Source organism: Scophthalmus maximus, chromosome 3 (assembly GCF_022379125.1).
Source record: "Scophthalmus maximus strain ysfricsl-2021 chromosome 3, ASM2237912v1, whole genome shotgun sequence".
Lineage (NCBI taxonomy): Eukaryota > Metazoa > Chordata > Actinopteri > Pleuronectiformes > Scophthalmidae > Scophthalmus > Scophthalmus maximus.
This window is the reverse complement of record NC_061517.1, coordinates 20,387,501-20,406,930: the sequence shown is the minus strand read 5'-3', so window position 1 is coordinate 20,406,930 and position 19,430 is coordinate 20,387,501. Positions and strand designations below refer to the sequence as shown.

The window sequence follows — 19,430 nt, the reverse complement described above, 5'->3', positions numbered from 1 at the left end:
CAATGGAGTGAAGTTTAGGAAACTAACGAGAGCTCAATGCACACGGTGAGGTTGAATGGTTGTAGTTTTGGCATGGGCAACGGCCAACAGTCGACTGCGAACTTAAAATTGCCGGCGAACCCAGCTCCAGTGAGCTTAAATAAAAGTTGCTAAGTAATTGTTTATGTACACTATTTTAATCAATCTGCAGTAAGAATGTATTCACATACAGTGACAATACTGCATTATCACAAAACTGACAGGGCTGAATTTGGTTTGGTCACTGGGAACTGTGTGTTCATATGAATACACCTAATAATTGACAACACAATATCAAAATTCTCTGCTCATTCAGCTGTGATCTCATACATGTTACATCTTTTCAAGTGATTTTCTGAAAAGCATCTCGAGGATTAGTTGTTGAGATGAAAGGTGGGAGCCTTTGTTGCTTTGTCTAAACAGATAACCCTAACAGGATCATGTACTGGACATTATTTTGCAATGCTAACCTGTTCGACTACTTTACTGTACTGTACTGTACACCTGATATGTGAGAACCACTTTGTAACTCCCTGTTGCCCCAACTGTCCGTCCGCCCTCTGCTGTTCCCGCTAATCGAGTCTCAATTTCACATTTGCACAGATCACGGTCTCCCTTTCTTTCAGCATCTCTTTCTCGGACACGCACATCTTTTTTTAATATTCCACATACACCCTCTGTTTATCTGTTTCTACCTCGCTCATTTATTTCCTCTCCCCTATGCTGAGCTCCAACCGTCCCCCGTTTGTCTCGGTTCCTCTCATTCTTCTCATTCTCTCCTCGCTCTCTTTTACGTCCTTCGTCGCGCTCTTTGTTGCGGCGTCATTGTCTTTTCCAAATTCCCTCACCTCCTCTGTGGCTCTCTCCCTCTTTGTCTTTTTTTTGCTTCCCTCTTGTGTGTTTTAGTGGTTTTCCAGGAGTGTGTGTGTGTGTGTGTGTGTGCGTGCGTGTGTGTCCATCAGTCTACCACACCACTGCAATTCATCATCATTTTATCTACAGCTCCCTTAATTGGATCCTATCACAGTCCCACCTGACGAGAAGAGAGGCGGGGGCGTGGAAAGAAGGAGGATTACTCCCTCACAGCATCACATGGATGGAGGATGGACACACACACACACACACACACACACACACACACACACACACGCCCCTTATGTCGAGCTTCATCAACAGCTGCAAAGTTGTGTTGAGGCCCCGTATATTCACTGTTTTTCCTGCCTCCTCCAAAGAGAGCATAGGGGATTTTGAAAAAACATTAAAGCGCACACAGACGGATGAGGGAGAGATGATCAGTTTGTGCGTACGTGTGTTTATCCGTTCGGTCTTGCCAGTGTACCGGAGGTTTTTGCCGAGGAAGGTCTCTGTCCTGCAGCAACAGCGACTCTTTTAGCCGTAGCAACGGTGCAGTAATGAGTGTATCAAACACTAGGGATGGACGCAGACCACTACTTCCTGGAGAGAGTGCCGGTGTTGGGAGGCGTGGGAGGCTTTCACAACACAGCACAGGTCCAACGGAGGGTGAATGAAAACTAACACAGAGCTGGTGTTTTCACACAGCACCTTGTTTTTTCTTTTCTTCATTTTTCGAGAAGCACACATGTTGGAAGGAGTCATTACTTGTGTCTTTGAAAGGGTCTCATGTCCGAGTTATATGGAGTAAAGCTTCCATTCATTTAACAAAGGATTTGTGCTTCTGAATTTGATGGGGGGATGTAATAAAAACCCAAAAGAGTCAAAACTTACGGAACTCACTTGCACGAAGCAATTACAGAAACACGAGCAACTAAATATGCACAATTTAGCTTTCCTGAGCACAAAAGCACTCCAGGAGCCGCCAGTACAATGTAGAAATCAACCTGAATAATGTGCCCCAAAAGTAATCTTCGTGTCAGCGTCTGACACCAGAGGCAGAAAGGTGGAGTTACGGTATCGCAAAGTCGAAGAGCTCAATCTCTCCCATTGTGGGGAGAGAGTGGATGACTGGGTAGAGCACAAAACCAGCAAGTGGCCCACAAATCAGCGATGTGCTCGGAGCCCCGGCGGTAACGTGGGCAGGTGGCTAAATGACCCGGAGGCCCTGACAAGTGTGTGACAGGCTGAGGAAGAAAAAAAGGCGGTCCGGCGGAAAGCTGCCAAGGCCGCACACTGGCTCTTGCTGCCTTCTGACTGCGAGGACTTTGGCGATTTGGCGTGAGCGAGTGCGGCCGCGGCTCGCATGTTAATCATACGTCTCGTTAAGCAAGACGTAATTGGTGCCGTTAAAAATGCCTCCCCTCTGTCCCGCGCCCTGATTGGAGCCTGAGGAAATGAACATTGATGAAATGGTTGCTCCCTATTAGCGGGGACGGTTTGACTGGGGGGCAGGCATGAGGAGTGGAAATGAAGAGAGAGCGGCTCTTTGCGACGGTCTGTCTCTGTGGCTGCGTGTGTCAGTTTCAAACCCTCGCCGTGCCTGTGTACTGCCGCCGCTTCCTCTGTCTCACACTGCAGCTGCAAAGCCTCCTATTGGTTAAACCAGAGCGGAGCTCCTGCTGACAGGTTCAGCCGGTGGGTTTGGTCAGAGCAGTGAGGTAGTTGATTAGGGATTGGCTGAAGTGGTAATCAGTCAATAACAAGTCTCCTTATTCAATTCACTAACTCGCATTTATCAGGTTGGCAGACACAGTTGCCGGGGATGTCGCCTCCGTGAGCTGCTGCAATGTAACCGCCGGGCTTGCGCGCAAAGCACTAACACGCTGGGAGTCTTACCGTGGTCTTCTGACACTGAATGCTGGTGCTGTTGAACCTCAGAGCCGGGACGCTGTGCGTGTTGCCCTGGATGTGGAAGATGCACTCGTAGTTCCTCTGTCCAGACTGGGGCTGGGGCAGGTTCTGGGCCAGCAGGGTGATCGGCCTCATGACGCCAGCGGGGATGTAGATCTGGGTGGAGGGGAGGATCTGAGGACACTCCTGGAAATAGGTGAAGAAAACAAAAACAAGAATGAATAGATTGAGACATGACTGAAAACGAAAGACAAATGACTTTTTCTCCACTGACATCCATCAAAAATCACATCCAAAATACTCCAAAATAGAGGATTTTAAGAAGTGGAATTATTCCAACTGATGTGTAAAAAAGTTAGAGTTAGAAATTAACCAAATGCATATTGGTATCACGACCTTACATAACCACCTCATGTACATGATTATGAATCTTTTTCTCTTTCCTCCCAAGAGCATTCCAAAATAGTTTAAATCAACCAGCCCAAAACCTCTTCTTCAAAAAATTCAAAACTCTTGCGGATCAAATTTTGTCCTATTTATCAAACACTCAATATCGACTGTAGCAGTTGAGTGAATGTCCTTTTGGAATCAACCTCTGTCTCTTACTACAAGGTTGCTGTACAATTTCAGGCACATATCTTTTTTCTTCCGAAAATATTCAAATTTTTATCAGCGCGGACAAAAATTGAGAGGCGGAGGCGACGTTAATTTAATCAGGCTGTGCTGTAAACCAGCTAACAGTTTGGGGATTAGAGAAGGCGACGACTGAGGGGTCAGCACTTCCACTCAACAGCTCCTTGCTGCTCTTCAATCAATAAACTTTTTGGCGTGAACAGGAGCTTTGTACCATATTAACTGAAGCAAAAATAATAGAAATCCCCAAGTGTTTTTATTGTTCTTTTTTTCAGCCTTAAGTAAATCAAAAGACGATACGCAGCTGTCAGCTGGAATCCAAGCTACATCACTGCTCAAGTTCTACGATTCATTTGTATTTCAAACTATGTTTTGAACTGGTTCAATAAATGAGATTCAAGCTGATTTTGCATCATGATAAGAGTGACAAACAGCTCAGAGGGGTTTTTCGTGATTTAAGTGACAATTTATCTGATAATAGCAGTTATTAACCTGATAATTGTTCTAAGACGCGAGGCACACTGGGAAATCCTAATTAATATCAAGTCTGACTAAAAGGCTGGCACTTTTGAAGACACATTTTGCAACGTCAGTGGATATAAAGAGCCTCTGCAATATCATAAACACTGCAATTACCACTGAACTAGTTGGGTCCACAGATATGCGCTTGATGTTCATCTGGAGATTGTGGTAAACAATCATAAAGGCCATGCAAATACCAAACTAGAACTTATTTCCACTCTCAGCGCCATTGAGCAAACTATAATTTTCCTATTAGGACAGCAGTCATTTACATGTGGAATGATAAATCAGTGGAAACTGCATTCTATCTAATAAGGAGTGACAGAGTGAAGTCAGACCACACCAGCAGTCACAAATCTGCAGAGTCATCTCTATATGAGGAACTGTGTAATGGAGCGTCGGTAATGACTCGCAGATTGGCCCTGGGAATGGCAGAGAGGATGTGGAGGGGGGGGGGGAGGTTTTGGATGTGAAGGCTTCCAGAGACACCTCTACTCCCGTCACTGTGATGCAGCACGCTCCCACTGCCAGAGGTGAGCAAAATTCATGCCATAGGGGAAGATGCTGGTTGGAGGGGAACAGAGCGAGAAGTTTGGGAAATTGTATGTCACAAGGGACTTTTGAAATGTAAGCAATCGACAGTTCATCGTATCTGTAGTTCAATAAGGACATATTTCACGTGACAAGGAAAGTGCCGTGTCAGCGCTGGAGAATGGATCTGGCTGTACCATCATTCTGATACAAGGAGGCTTGTTGGTATTCCTTCATACCAGTCATAGTTAACTTTGGCGGCGCTCAAGTGGCAACCAACCGTGACGTCACCCATTGAAGCCCACCCATTTGGTCAGCACCATCTTGGCTTCTTGAAACCATATGTGGAAGGTGGGGGTGGGCCTGACTGAGAGCTCGTCCACTGAACGTCCACCTACGACTGCGACCTGCCCCCATTGGACCGCACTAGCTGTCAATCACTCTGTATCCAGGCACTAATGCATACAGTGCTTTAACATCGATTTTACTATAAAAGGGATCAACATTTACAAGATGAACATCTGAGCGCAGTTATTTTCGTTCCTTTTTTGGACACAGTCTATGGTGGCGCTAAGCCCTGGATACAACTAAGGTGCCCCAGCAAAATGTAGTCCCTTTCAAAAGAAAATGCCATTAAAAATAGTATATATTTAATCAATATCACAGAAGCTACTGTCTAGTGGAAGGGATCTGCACATCAGTCATGTGGAAAACCAACTCCGTTTGATGATGGCTGTGTAGGTTTGCTAGCTCAGGGGTTGTTTTTTCCTGGAATGTCTGGATTTTAAAGAATGGTATAACATGGATAACGGAAGGGAGGGAGGGAGGGAGAACGCTGCATGAAATATCTGCCCCGTTTGCTTATACCCACAGTCTAACAACATGCATGCAAATCATATAGAAAATAAGATAATGGTGGAAAAGCCATTAGTAATTTGATAATGAGTCACTCAAATGCTTCTGTCTCTGACAATCTGAAAATGATCACGTTTTGTCAATAAGTTCCAGAGGAGATGGAATCGATGCCAGGGAGCCGAGTGAAGCAGATTTTCAATTAGTGAGGTTGACAGTTAAAGTTGAAAGTATTCACAGATGGCGACAGACAGATGAACTGCTGCTAGCCTCTAATAAAATGGAAAACAGGACTTTAAAAAAAGCCTTGCATGTGAGTGTGTGTGTGTGTGTGTGTGTGTGTGTGTGTGTGTGTGTGTGTGTGTGTCTACATAGTCTTACTAGATAGGCAGTGGTATCTAGTCTGACGTAGCAGTCATTATTAATGTTGGAACCAACTGTAGCAAGGAAATCCTGTCTGGTCGCTACAAACCGACACGCACACACACTCTCTAAAGTCTGCTCCCTATTCCTGATCATCAGTCACTTCCCCCTGAGGACCATGATAATGGGCACACACATACACACGAGGCGTTCCCCACATAGGGTGTTCATACAAAGACAATTTCACCGACATGTACAGTATAGGAAAAAGATAGAAACTAGAGGATAAAGCTTACACACACACACACACACACACACACAAAGGAGGGAGGGGGTGAACAAAAGATTCCGGAGCAGAGGATTGTGGGAGCTGTGTCATTAGGAGTGGTGACAGGTGTTCGAGCTGAGTCTGCATCAGATAACGGAGCGGCTCTCCACAATGCATCACAACAATCCCCTCACCTGGGGGGATTCCTCTCATCCCTCACTTTTATTCCTCTCTTTTCTTTCATCCTCTCGCTCACACTTGATCTTTTTCATGTTCTCCGTGTGCACCCCCCCATTAACGCCTTGTTTTGCCACCTTTGTTTCACCCAGGCAGGAGAGTTGACGGAGCGTGCATCCTCATTTCTGAGAAAAAAACTATTTTCATCACATTCGCATCCCTCCACACCAGCAAGAGATTTCCAGTACACGCAGTCGGCTGCCGGTGGCCACAGGACAACGCGTTGAACCTGAAGAAGTGCCTCGTTGAGATATAAATTTAGTGCGGTGTAAGTCAGGGATGAACGGTGATGCAGGGGATGAGCTGACATAAACCATGGGATGAGAAAGAGGTGAGGAGGGGTGAAGAGGAGAGGCGGGAGGGGAGGAGATGAGGGGGCAAGGCGGGGTCTTGGGAGCCATACACTCGTTTATTGAAGTGGGGGATGAGAGTCTAAGAGGTCAGGTTCCCGACAGAGCGAGGCAGGGGTGGAGCGCTGCGACATGGGAGTCATACACACAGCCTATATTTGGCCAAACTACCACACACACACACACACACACACACACACACACACACACACACACACACACACACACACACACACACACACACACACAGACGTTAAATTTAGATACATATACCCAAAATGCACATAACACAGTAGATACACAAATCAAATACATACACATTTATTCGTACACAACAACTACTACTACACACACACACACACACACAAGCTAAATCTCCCCCTCCGGCTCTGTGCAGTAAGCTAGTGCACTCTCGGGCCTGTGGAGTGTTTTACTGGAGCCTTGGGGCCAAATACAAGGAAACTGTGATCAAAGGTGAGAAGGTTAGTCTTCAGAAAAAAACTAAAAAAAACAGTTTGAGTTTGCCTTCCTTACTACTATACTCTAAAAGATCCGGCAGTTGCTTCTGGCACCTGTAAGCATCTACGCATGTAACTTGTGCGGAACAACGACAATGTCGTTACATTTGTGCCTCTTTCCTGAGCAAACAACTCGTGATATGGAAAATAAGAAAATATACTGTGCAAGCACAATTCTTATATTATTATTATATGATATATTCACGCAAAAAAATATTTTCATTTGATCTCACATATAAACCTTGTGAGGCCCACTGTTGTTGATATACGCCCTCTCCTCTGACTCTAAAAGGAGTTTTTTTTCTGATGGGATGCTGCATTTGTCTAAACCCATTGTCCCAAACAATCCACTAAATATACATGTATGACCCGGGGTGACTATTGTGGGGACCTGTTATACATCGTCATAGCATTACAAACACAACTGTTGCACTGCATATTACAAGGCATAAAGAAAAGGGGGAAATGATGAATGATGATCATGCTATCAGATGTAGCTAGTTTACAGTGACAGCTATGTAGCTGTGGCAGGATCTAACCAAAGGGTAAGAAAAAAAACAAGCTAACTGCAAAGCGAAATCAAGCAGATGGCCGTGACGTATGCGACGATCGGTCATGTACATGATGACATTACTCCCGAGCCTTGGGGACCAACATCCTCACCACACCTCTTTGTTTCAGTCTCTTTACACCTTCCGAATCTCTTTCATCGGATCCATCCCTCCCACCTTCTGGTTTCTACCTGCCCTGCTGTTTATTTAACCGTAACGACGCGTGCAGCCGGGATCTCCAGCTGTCTGGGAGGCCGAACACCTTCATATTGACTTTTTTACTCTCCTCCATAGCCCCTCCTTCCCCCCTCCCATCCTCTCTCCTCCCCTCTCTGTTGGCTGCTGGAACATGATGCCGTTAGAAGACTGTACGCAGGCCATCAAAACAACAACAGCAGCACCACTGAGACCGAGAACAGGCAGGAGTATGATGAAGTTCAATTATCCTGATGGATAATTAAAACCATTATGTGTGGGATGAAAGAGGGAAAAAACAGCAACATGGCATTTACTTCATTTATATCCGCAACTCTGCAGCACCTCAAGTCATCACACGAGCTGTTTACTTTCTTTCCTTCACTTCGGATGACTTTTTATCGAGATGAAGACGTCACATCGACGCTGATGTCAGAGATGAGGCGAGCTGCCTGATTGGCTGCCGGCTGTCACCCATGGGGCCGCCTCACTGGGGCGCTGACAATCTCAGAGTATGATGGATGAGGGAGTCCGCGTGTGTTTGTCTGTGTGTGTGGGTGTCAAGGGGGGTCACCGCGGTGTAGAGGGTCCCCGCGGATTACTGTTACAGTCCAATGAAGCATTTCAGAGAGGAGGGGGGGGGGCGAGACCCCATCGACCAGCGCTGTTTCACTCTCTCTCACACACACACACATACACACACCTAAAGAAAGAAAAAGGTCCATATATGATGACCACGTCTCCCAGGAGAGAGAGGGGGAGTCATCTGTTGAGCAGTGTCTCAGTTTTAGACACTAATATATTCAAACCCTTAGATGATGAATCTAACAGAGAGCAACACACAAACACACTCACTCACTCACACACACACACACACACACAAACACACACACAGGCCCCAGAGAATAACAATAATGTGCAATGGTTCCTGCTCGCAGTCCCAATAGATCTTGCAGTTCAATCAATACGGAGACAAGTCACAAGACTGTATCCGTATAGATCTCCTGAAGTACTTCCTCATATTCAGACGCCTCTTTCCTCCCGAGTGTTTCTCTCTTGCTCTACATCAAATACTGTTTCCTCAATCTCTCAGTATCCGTTTCTTGTAAGCGCACAGCAGGTGGGAAGACTAGTCAAAAACAGAGAGCTTCATCGTCCTACACTACCCAAACATCCAGCTATTTCTTTTTTTTTTTGCTGTACTCCAAGCAAATATTAGACACTTCCTAGTCGCGCCTATGCACTGACTGTTTGGATCTCTGTACCTGAGACCAGACATAAACTGATGTCCATAAGGCTGGGCTGTGGTGGTACGACGGTCCTTCATGGTAGAGGGCCAGTAAGCGATTTTGGACTGTACTTGCCGGGCTGAGAGCCCACGACCTCGGGTACGGGAGTATGACACACTAACCACTGCGCCAAAACCACAGTGGTGCAGCACCACCCGCTAGCATGTCTCTTATGGTGTCGACGAGTGATGTTTAACAGCTGCACTCGCAGTGTTGTGTGGTGCGGTCCGCACCACTTTTCTGTTTTCGATTCATGGAGCGTGGGCTGAGCTGAAAACCTGGATATTTTTTCCCCGCCTCTCACACAAAAGCGACATCTAGCTGACGGTGAGGAAATATTTGATGATATTTCCAAAACGTGTTTTACTTGGGAATCGCTGACTGCCCCTTTAAGTGTGCACACCTCAAAGCTCCTTAGTCCACAGTGAACGACTACCTGGGCTTTTCAACCTGTTGGCCTCATTGGATGAAACTCTCTCTTGTCCAAAATCACTGGGCTAACTTTTGTTTGCTATTGAATGTCCGTCCTTTAAGTCTGAAGTACTGCCTGGTTGTATGGGACTTAAACGGACAAGGACGACCTTTCAAGATAATTCATGTTCTAGCACTGTTTCTGTTGCAATGACAGAATATTCTGATTTTGCCATCCAGGTGGAACGATCGGGGTACGGTGAATCAGAAGCTGGTTTTCAAAGACCAACTTGGACTATGGTTCATACATTTAGTTCTAAATTAATCTGTTGCAAAAGCTCTCTAGTATTTGACTACATGAAAACATCGCAGTCAGTTATACTAAAAAAAACATTACTGACCTTGCAACTAACCTGCAAAACCTCTAAGCTCAAAAAATGTTTGCTGTCAAGAAGGATTCAAAAGTTACAAGGACAATTTACTGAGGAAATTCTGCACAAAGTGTGACAACATACAAACACCCCCGTAACATGACATCGTAGCTCAATGTAGACCTGTAGCCCAGCTCAGATTCCATAGACTGGCTTTCTGTGGTGAAGAAAAACAATTGACAATGCCCTCGCTGGGATAATGTGCGTTTTTCAAGAAGATGACGGCCGTCTCTAAAAGCTCTCTCCCTTCTCATTACCCGCTCGACAACATTGTTAAAAGACCACAAAGTGTGAGCCGTGTTTACCAGCCGCGACAGCGGAGCTGGCATTACTTTCACCTTGTGAGGCGCTGTGTGTGTGTGTGTGTGTGTGTGTGTGTGTGTGTGTGTTCAGGAATTACTCATGTTGGGACCTAAATCTGTTTACGCAGCCACATTATTGGGACAAAAAGCAAGTCTGTAGCTGTTTTCAGACATGAACTTTGAGTTGCCGTTCACTTATGGTGACCGTAGCAGGAGACATTTTCCATGTCAGATGCGTTCACACCGAACATTCAGTGGCATCTGGGTAGGGCGTGCATGAATTGGGACATGGCGATAATTCTGCTGCAGAAAGCAGGAAAGCGCGCTGTGAATTTTTTTTTTATCTGCTGTATTCTCACATGTTCTCACTAGGTTTACCAGGGGGCTGGCAGGAAAAGTTCCGGCAATGTTGCGGAAAGTCGACATTTCAGTGCATGTGAAAGCAGCTTATGTTAAGTCTCTAAAAATGAAATAAATATATGTGTGTGTAAATGATTGCATGTCTGTCCTTTTGTCTGTCTGTCCTTTAGTTTGAAAGCGTCACCACAAACTCAAATGTAGCCGAAGGCTTTGTTTCCATCAAATCTTAAAACATGCAACAGAGGAGTGAGGGACCAATGTCTGCAGAAGCAGAGCTCGTCTCCGAGTAGCATGGACAGTGTCAGAGCATACTGTCCTTTTCTCTTCTGGGGGGACAGGGAGTCTGGCGGAGCTTCGACATTCGTAGAAACACATTAATGGTCCTGGGACAGAGTCAGTGTGTGGGTTGACCTGCTATGCAGCGAGAGGCTCCCCAGTGGGTTGTCCCGCAGTTTTATCGCAGTTATTGTTACTGTTTGTCAGCCATAAATATCATGTTGGGCCCTGACTGCAGCACAGTAATCGGTGGGCCCGTGTGTTGTGTTTACCGCTTCCGCAGAGGAATAAATATCTCCAGCAGCTATATGTCAGTCAGAGTTCTGCACAGCGGCTGCTATCAGTGTCGAACGTGAGCAATGTACGAAATAGATCTTGCAGCGTTGTCTGTTTCGTCGTGAGGGCCAGAGGCCAAGCAGACAGAAATTAGCTAAATCTGAGCAAAAAACTTTGAATTTTTCTTTTTTACGCCCATATTAACATTATATACCAATATGACCCAACCAGATTATGAATAATGTGAAGACTATAACTTCGCTATAAACAATAATAACTTTGAGAGACTTATTTTTGATACCGCTGGTTTATATGAAAATCCAAAACCCTTTTATTCTTAATCCCCACCCAATGAAATGTAAATGATTTGGTAAATTGTAAAATAATAGTAGAATAGTAGAATAGTAGAATATTCAGAGCGGAATCAAATTTACTCACAGCTTGCAGCAAAAGTGTTTTTTGTTGTTGTTGTTTTTTATCAATACGAGAGAGAAATAATGATCTGAGGAGTGTTTGTAAGCTTGCTGAGGGAATAAAATAGATGTATTTCTATTAGTGGTGTCAAATTGTGAAAAAACGTCAATACGCATTTAAAAAAATGTGTAATTTGCTTTCGGCTTTTGAAGGAATGGTTCACTGAGCTATTCGTGAGGGTTGATGGATTTTTCTTCTTTTCTTCTGATTGGAGTGCAGCTCAAATTGATAAGATTATAGACAAACATATATAAGCATTTTGTTTTTCTGAGCCTGCTGAGGTAAAAATTTATAGAAAGAATGTCAACTTTGTTTATACCGTCTGTATTGTTTGTACTTATTGTATTATGTGAGATGACAGAATAACATGCAAATAAAAGAGAAACTTGCTTTTTAAGGCGGGCCTTCATTTTCCAACCGGTGAATATAAAACTAAGCCATGAAGCTAAAAAGCTATAGGATAATATACAGAGCGTACTGGGAAAAACGACCCCTACCCCCACTGACTGTGCAGAGCTCTTCATCACACACGTCTCCATTAGAATAGCAGTGTCCTGTGAGTTATCTCTGATGACCAAGTGTGATTGTGAGTCTATCTGGATGTTATCAGGTCTGGATGGTCAAAGAGGACGATGTAGCCGATAAGCATCAGCTGGTGGATCGATACGAGCCTCGAAAAAGTCTGTTCTTGAGTTTGTCTGTGTGTGTGTGTGTGTGTGTGTGTGTGTGTGTATTCCTGAGGGTGACACGGTGGATACATGACAGATAATGAGAAGTTATTTAGGGGTTGCCTCTGTTCTCTCTCTCTCCCTTTTTTCAACCCGCAGGACCAAAATTTGATGAATTTTGTTTTAATGTTGTGAGCGTAAAATGACAAAGTGCTCCTTGTCATGTGGGAACCAACCAAAAACAGTTACGCAGCCCATATTTAGACCATGACCCAAAGAGATTTCTGTGACCCACCAAAGAATCAGCCAACCTTTCAAGGTCGACACATCCATGATAAATGTACCGACTCCACGTGTTGGGGTTCATTTCCAGTTTTAGTCTCAGGTCAGGAGAATGCAAACCTCTATCCCGAAGGTCTTAGACTGGAAAAGTTTAAGCAAAACTCAACGCAAGTCAACGTCACAACAAAAGACACACGGCATAGTGTGTAGCATGCAAATTCACTGGGGCCAAAAACTTTTGAAAGCGGTCGCTTCTCTTCGCCTGTTTCATCTTTCATTCTAGATCTGCGACTCCCCCGCGCTTCATTTCAGTGTGAAAACTTTTCATCTGTTTTGCTCAAATGAACCTCAGTCGTAGAGTCTCAGGTGGAAGGAGGGCAGGCACCCCATCGCACCAGACTACGAGTTCTTCTGTTCAATAAAAGACACTTTGAACTGCGTCGGAAGCCTTTTGGAGTGTCCACCCACTCTTCGCAGCGCTTTACCATCGGGGATTACGAAAGCGAGACGGGGTGAAGCGGTACAGATAAAACACGGAAATATTTTGTGCTGCTATATGAACCGAGATACCGACACTCAAATAGACGTGTGAACACGAGCATCACTTTGACCTCATTACAGATTAAAACATTTGCCAGTTTTGCTGACAGTGCTGTTAAAAATTGAAACCTGATTGTATTATTTATCTACTTTAATGTAAGCAGGTCATTACCTTTTTCCCCAAGTCTCTACTGTCTGAACCTGAAAGGAATCAACACTAATGCTCATGTATATAAACAGCAAAGCCAACATGGGCTGGCACAGACAATGGGACAACTCACTGTTGAACTCATCATCATGTGTTATAAAGGGATCATGTAAAATTCATCTATAAAAAGGCTTCATTGATCAAAATGGGCTTACATCTAGTGAGGAACAAAAGGCATCCTCAGTTCCTTTTACTTTACATGCGCTATCTGAATCATGGATGAAATTGAAAAAAAGGAATCTGCTGCAGATTAATTAATTCATGTGTGTCAAAAATTTAAGTCAGAATAGTTTGATCTGGTTCAACTTGAACTTTACAATTCCACAGAACAAGAATCTGCTCAGAGGTCTCTCTCTGTGAACGATATGCAAGTTTCCTTCAAAGAGAATGCAGCATTGTTCAACAGCCTTTGAGCTCCGGCAGTTCCCCGTTGGTGGGAAGGGGAAAGCAATACAACCACAGGGCAAGATACTTAACCTTAGAATACACGCGTAACTGTGTCCGAGGCTTTGGCTTTCAAAACTTTGTCAGGTTTTTCTTCTTGAATGAAATCTTTTCTAACTTTGATCGCTACCTCCACTGCCAATTTTATGCTTTTTTATTATTATATATTGGGGTGGGCATGACTGTGTGCTTGGACACACTGCACCTCCACCTTCACCTGCAGCCGTGCACCTATTGGACGGTACTAGCTGTCAATCACACAGTATCCACGCCCCTACGCATACTGTGCTTTATCGTCTATCTGACCCTAAATGGACTGTCATTTACAAAATGAACATTGTGCTGTATTGTAAACTTGAAACTAGAGATAGAGACCATATACTCCTCAGGAAATTTATTTTACAACTGTTTAGTACATTTAATGGATGTTAATTTACTTGATGCGCCTTAAAAAAACACAGAACTTTAAGTACCATGCACTCATCCCCCACAATCTATATTTCAGTCTTTAACGAATACATATTTTAGGAATTAGGAAAATCAATTCCTTTACTTTGCTTAGGTCAATGTCGCCAGTTCACCTCTGTTAGTATAAAAACAATGGACTGACGGACATTGACACCCCCAGCTGATTCTCCTCCTCCTCTTCCTCAGAGCACGTTTAAGCAGGTTGATGGTCATTACATGTATCCACCGAGACAGTGAGCACCATCAAAAAACCTTCCAAAACTCATTTCCCCGCATGTGATTACTTGTGTGCCTCTGTGGCGCATGAGCATAGGTGGAGTGAGGTTTATTAGGCCACCGGCAGGAGGGATGAGTGGGGTCAGATGAGAGAAACACAACAACACTGGACATTTTCATTTTGACTGGAAACACACAAGGGATACACGTCTTCAAAGAGTGTCCTCCTGATATCTATACATACATATTCATTTTGCCCTCTCGTATAGGCCTATGTAGCAACAGGCGCAGCCATGAACGGATATGTTCTGCAGACAAAAGTAAGGCTGTGTTACTCTTAAGAGAATCTTGAAACGATTCTCAGCGGCTGAGCTTCCAGGGAAGAAGAAAGTGGGGCAGTTGGCATGAGCCAAATGACATGGAATTATTGAGCAGAGATGCTAAGGAAACACGAGGCACGAGGTGGTGTCACGACCCCGAAGTATCCTTTCATCTCCTGAATACTTAAAACTCTCAGGCTCTCGCATCATCACTCCCACCCTTCCTCCATCCTTTCATCAACCTGCGCTCACCACCTTCTCCTCCTCCTGGTCTTCTGTAAGCAGCATGAGTTCAAAAATGTGTTCAAGGGAAACCTGCAGCATGGGAAGTGCAGTCGTAGTTTTACAATTTTTTTTTTCTCTTTCTAATTTGATATATGCTGTTTGCATGCAGGTTCACAAATAAGGGCCCTTGGCGGTTTCAGCAAGCTTGCTTCTTCTTCTTCTCGAACAACTAGGCCAAAGTCGAACTCCTCCCCTCGTGTTTTATTGTGGACGCTCCACCTTTCGCTTCTCATCTCATCTGTCTCTCTCCATTAAACACGCCGACGATCAGAGAGGCATCTGGAGATGCATCTTTAAGCTTTAATTCACTTTGAATAATTAACACACGTGTGCGCGCACACACACACACACGCACACGCGCTCAGCTAAGAGTCTATTAGTGGCAGGCTCAGAGAAGCTCAGAGGGAGGAGGGGGGAAAGCTTGGCGTGTGCCAGCCCCAGCCCCAGGGTCTCTGAGCTGGGCAACTTAGAGCCGCGTACCAGCCCGAATTTACAGGCGACCGGCAACGAGGGGAGGGGCAGCCGGAACTCTGTCACCCTCAGCTGAGAGACACACGGAGGGGGCGTCAGGCCCCGGCTAATTGACCCGTTGAGGGTTTGAGGAGTGGGTGACAGGAGGTAAGAGCTCACTGGGTTAGGGTTCAGCGAAGGGTGACCCAGGTGAGATGCATGGCATGAGGGGAGTGCGCTTGTAGAAAGGTTGGCTCGCATACATGCATGCGTATGCCGGCGTGTCATGTAGCAGCGAGGTGACTTACCAGCATCTACACAGCTCACTCATCACGGTGATTCAGCCTTCTTATTAGCAGCGCGGAGGCTAATGCTGATGCACATATCTATATTCACCTTCTGTACATCTGGAGGCCAACACAGCACCGTTAATGATTATCAATGAGGCTGGGCTACAAAGCCAGCGGTTCAATCCCCAGTGCTGCAGCAATGCATCATGGACGCTACTGTATTTCACCGACTGTAAGGAGGTCAGCTTACCAGGAAGAGAGGGAGAGAGAGGGGGAGGAAGGGGGGAGAAACAAGAGATAAGGGGCGAATGGGAGGAAAACAGGATGAAGTCATTTCAAAAGGGAGAAAGAAGATGAATGAAGTAAGAATAAGGGAAGCAAGGTAAAGAAAATTAGACATGAAAGGAATATTTCATATCAGAAGAAAGAAAGAAGGTGAAGAAAAAAGTGAGATCACAATGAGAGCAGTCAGAGCTGGTGAGTTGAAGTGTCTCCTCTTGAAAAGGTCAGTGCCTCGACGGTTAAACCGTTTCTGAGCGGCTGACGCAGAACTTGCACCGGCTCATAAGTTATGAGAATGCCGATCCACGGATCCACATGACTTCCCCCCCGGCACAGTCTTCGCGGACAAATCAGACCCTAAATAAATACCCACTTCAAGCTACACTTTCCTAAACCAGCAATAAATTGAAAGAAAGAAAAACATTGGGTTGAATTCAACACCTCGATGCTCTCTGTTGCTGACGCAAAAAAAAAGAGTAAAAAATTGATCCAGCCTGGGTGAAAAAGTAAAACTTTACCAGGTGTTCGGACAGAAAATAACACTGCATTCAAAACCCCAAAAAGAAACGACGGCAACGCGATTCTTCAGGTCAAAAGACGAAATGCTAGTCTGCGGACAGATCCATGGGTTCAGATAAAGCGCTGCAGAGAAGTTTATAACTCCAGGGGAAGTCTTTAAAGCTCTGGAGGGTTATAAGTGCGACAATCACGACATGCTCCACCTTTACCAGGAAAGTGCCCCTCGTAATGAGGTCCGTAACCGCACTTCGGGTTTTTACATCCAGCGCAACATTTGATGCTAATGCAGGAAGTACGGTTCCTTTTATGTCCCGAGGTGTAAAAGGGGGATTGGGTTCAGAGCATGTCGGAGTTTCCTGCAAGAGTCAGCATTACATCACAGGCCTGCAATCAATGTTCGCCTTTCAGTTATCCGTCGTGACAAGGTTCGCCTGACCTAACCATAGGGGAACACCAATAAATCTACTCATTAACGTCTCTTTTCAGTTCCCGGGGAGTTATGCTGCATTTGGGGAAAAGGGAGTTGTGTAGAGCCTTTTGTGTCTCCAGAGCTGCACAAAGTCCATAAACTAAGGGCTGAAGACAACACGTTTGAAAAGAAAATACATCTGGGGAGCAGACGTGAACAACGCGAGCTCAACGGACCTCCGTAGTCGACTTCATCTTAAAGCTCCAGGCTACGTTAATCACACGACCAATAAGCAGCTGAACCTCTGACTGAACTGTCAATGGACACATTTCAGTCACCAATGAAGCTGGTTTCAGAACTACGCACATCAGCCTCATCCTCCTTACAACCACGATGACATCACAAGGGGATCTAAGCACCCAATAGACTAATTCATATCAGGTCACGTTTTCCTTGTTGAGCAGTGCAATAAAAATGGTGTTCATATTTCATATGTTTCACATGCCAGTCAACTTTCCTAGAGTCAACACTAGGAAAACAAAATGCTACTAACTTTACAAAGTAATTAAACAAAACGTCAAGATGTTCCAATCCTATTTTTCCCCTTCCCAATACCATTTCCAATACTTGGACTGTGGGTATCTGCTGGTACTGAATACAGATCCAATGCCAGGGCATTCAAAAAAACAACTTAAATAACATAATTTAACAGCTGTATGCTACTAACCCGTTACAGAAGTGATGATTTACATCATCATTGTTTGGCCTGGCTCAGGTTAAACCCTCTGAAAAACAGATGCATACGGACAATGAAACCATAGAACGTTTATTATCTAGTTAGGCAGCCATAACTGACAAATAATATTTTAATAACATTTAAATATAAATAAATCGTGGAATAAACAACAATTATGTTCTATAAAAATCTGTTACAGTGCAGCCACAGCTTATCAAAATCAAAGACCTTTAAAGTTAAAGTGGGACTTTCCGACGTGAAAGATTGTCCAATGGCTGATAATGTACTAGCGATAGCTCTGGCTAACTCTACTGTACCGGAAATCACTGCTTCGCCACAAACAGCTCTGCAAGTGGCAGTAAGGCAAATGGCATTTTTCAAAGTAATTTCGGAGAAGAGAAATGTTTTATTTGGGTGAAACTACTTTCAACACCTGGTATTGGAACGTTCTACAAATTTGCATACTCGCCGTAGTCCGATCCGGCATTTCCGGCGGTGTCGGAGGAGATATCCAGTACCGGCCTTGGAACTGGAACATCACTACCAGAAATGCTTGCACGCACTAAGTGCAATGGCAGATGCACTGTGTGTCCGGGTGTATTTTGGCAAAAAGGTTGAGCAGGTAAACCCTGTGCAGTTTTATTTCTGGAACTTTCTAGTGTCGGCACTATGTGCTGTGGCCTTAATAAATAAATGTAGGGACTATGTTTTTTCAAACAGCTTTGTACTTTGGTCGGCTGTGCTCCGTGCAAGCTCGAGTCCTGATTAGAAGTTTCAACCACAAAGACCTTGTACCAACTTTTCACATTGTTAACTTGGCTTTCTGCTACATTTTTTTTTTGGTGCGGTGGATGCATCGAACAAAACACGAAGGCAGCGTTCGGGTGTCATCGGTAACCAGCAGCTCCGGTCATTACGGAAGATGAAACTGTTGTTGTGTGGAGCCATAGCCTTTTACTGTGCGAGCAGCATATCACGACCCGTAGTTAGAGTTTATTGTTGGACGACCTCTAGCAACTGTAAAGTAATGAGGACGGGAGCAGAGATGGTTCACACAGGAGACTGCTCATTGTTTCTTATATAACCAGTCTGCTATGGCTGCCGCTGGTTTGCCTGTACAAGTCATATCCGACTCTCCGAGGGTAAGGAAGAATCGCCCACCGTATGTGGTCGCTTTGTGGTCGAGCGCTGGTTTTACACACATAAAACACGAAAAATGAGACTTCTTGTTAAAGCTCCCTTCTGGAGCTGTAACTTGGCAGCCGTTTCATGTCCCCGCTGTCAATCTTGTGCTGCGATACATTCATTTGGAGGGGGGAAAAAACAACCCCATGCAAAATGAATGCACAACTTAGCTAACGAGCAGGGGAATTGCCATCAACAAATGGAGAAGCAGGCCGAGCTTGTAGACAGGGCAAATACAGGCTAACAAATCTGTTCTTCTATTCCTTTTTCTGAGGTGGTAATTGTTATTATCTCGTTTTCTTTTCTCCATCTCCGTGAATCTGAGCAAAGTCGTGTGAGCCGACCCCAGGGCCCGGCGTCGGGCCCCGGTCCGTTTCACCAGCCCGATGCTGAGAGTCACCGGAGCAGAGCAAATTTATTTGTCTCTGCGTTTGTTTGTCCCGGTGTTTGTTTCTCCCATTGTTTGTGTTTACACACATTTCTGCTGATGGCCTTCTCAAGTGTT

At 44.8% G+C, this 19,430-nt stretch overlaps 1 protein-coding gene across 2 annotated transcripts in view; it reads right to left on the bottom strand.

The window, feature by feature from the left end:
• LOC118317107 (plexin-A1-like) overlaps positions 1 to 19,430 on the bottom strand; it is a 238,660-nt gene that overhangs the window by 77,742 nt on the left and 141,488 nt on the right. For both annotated transcript variants that reach the window (XM_035645565.2, XM_035645566.2), the window contains exon 10: positions 2,770 to 2,970. In XM_035645565.2, the coding sequence (XP_035501458.2) occupies positions 2,770 to 2,970 (201 nt within the window). The remainder of the gene's footprint in view (positions 1 to 2,769; positions 2,971 to 19,430) is intronic.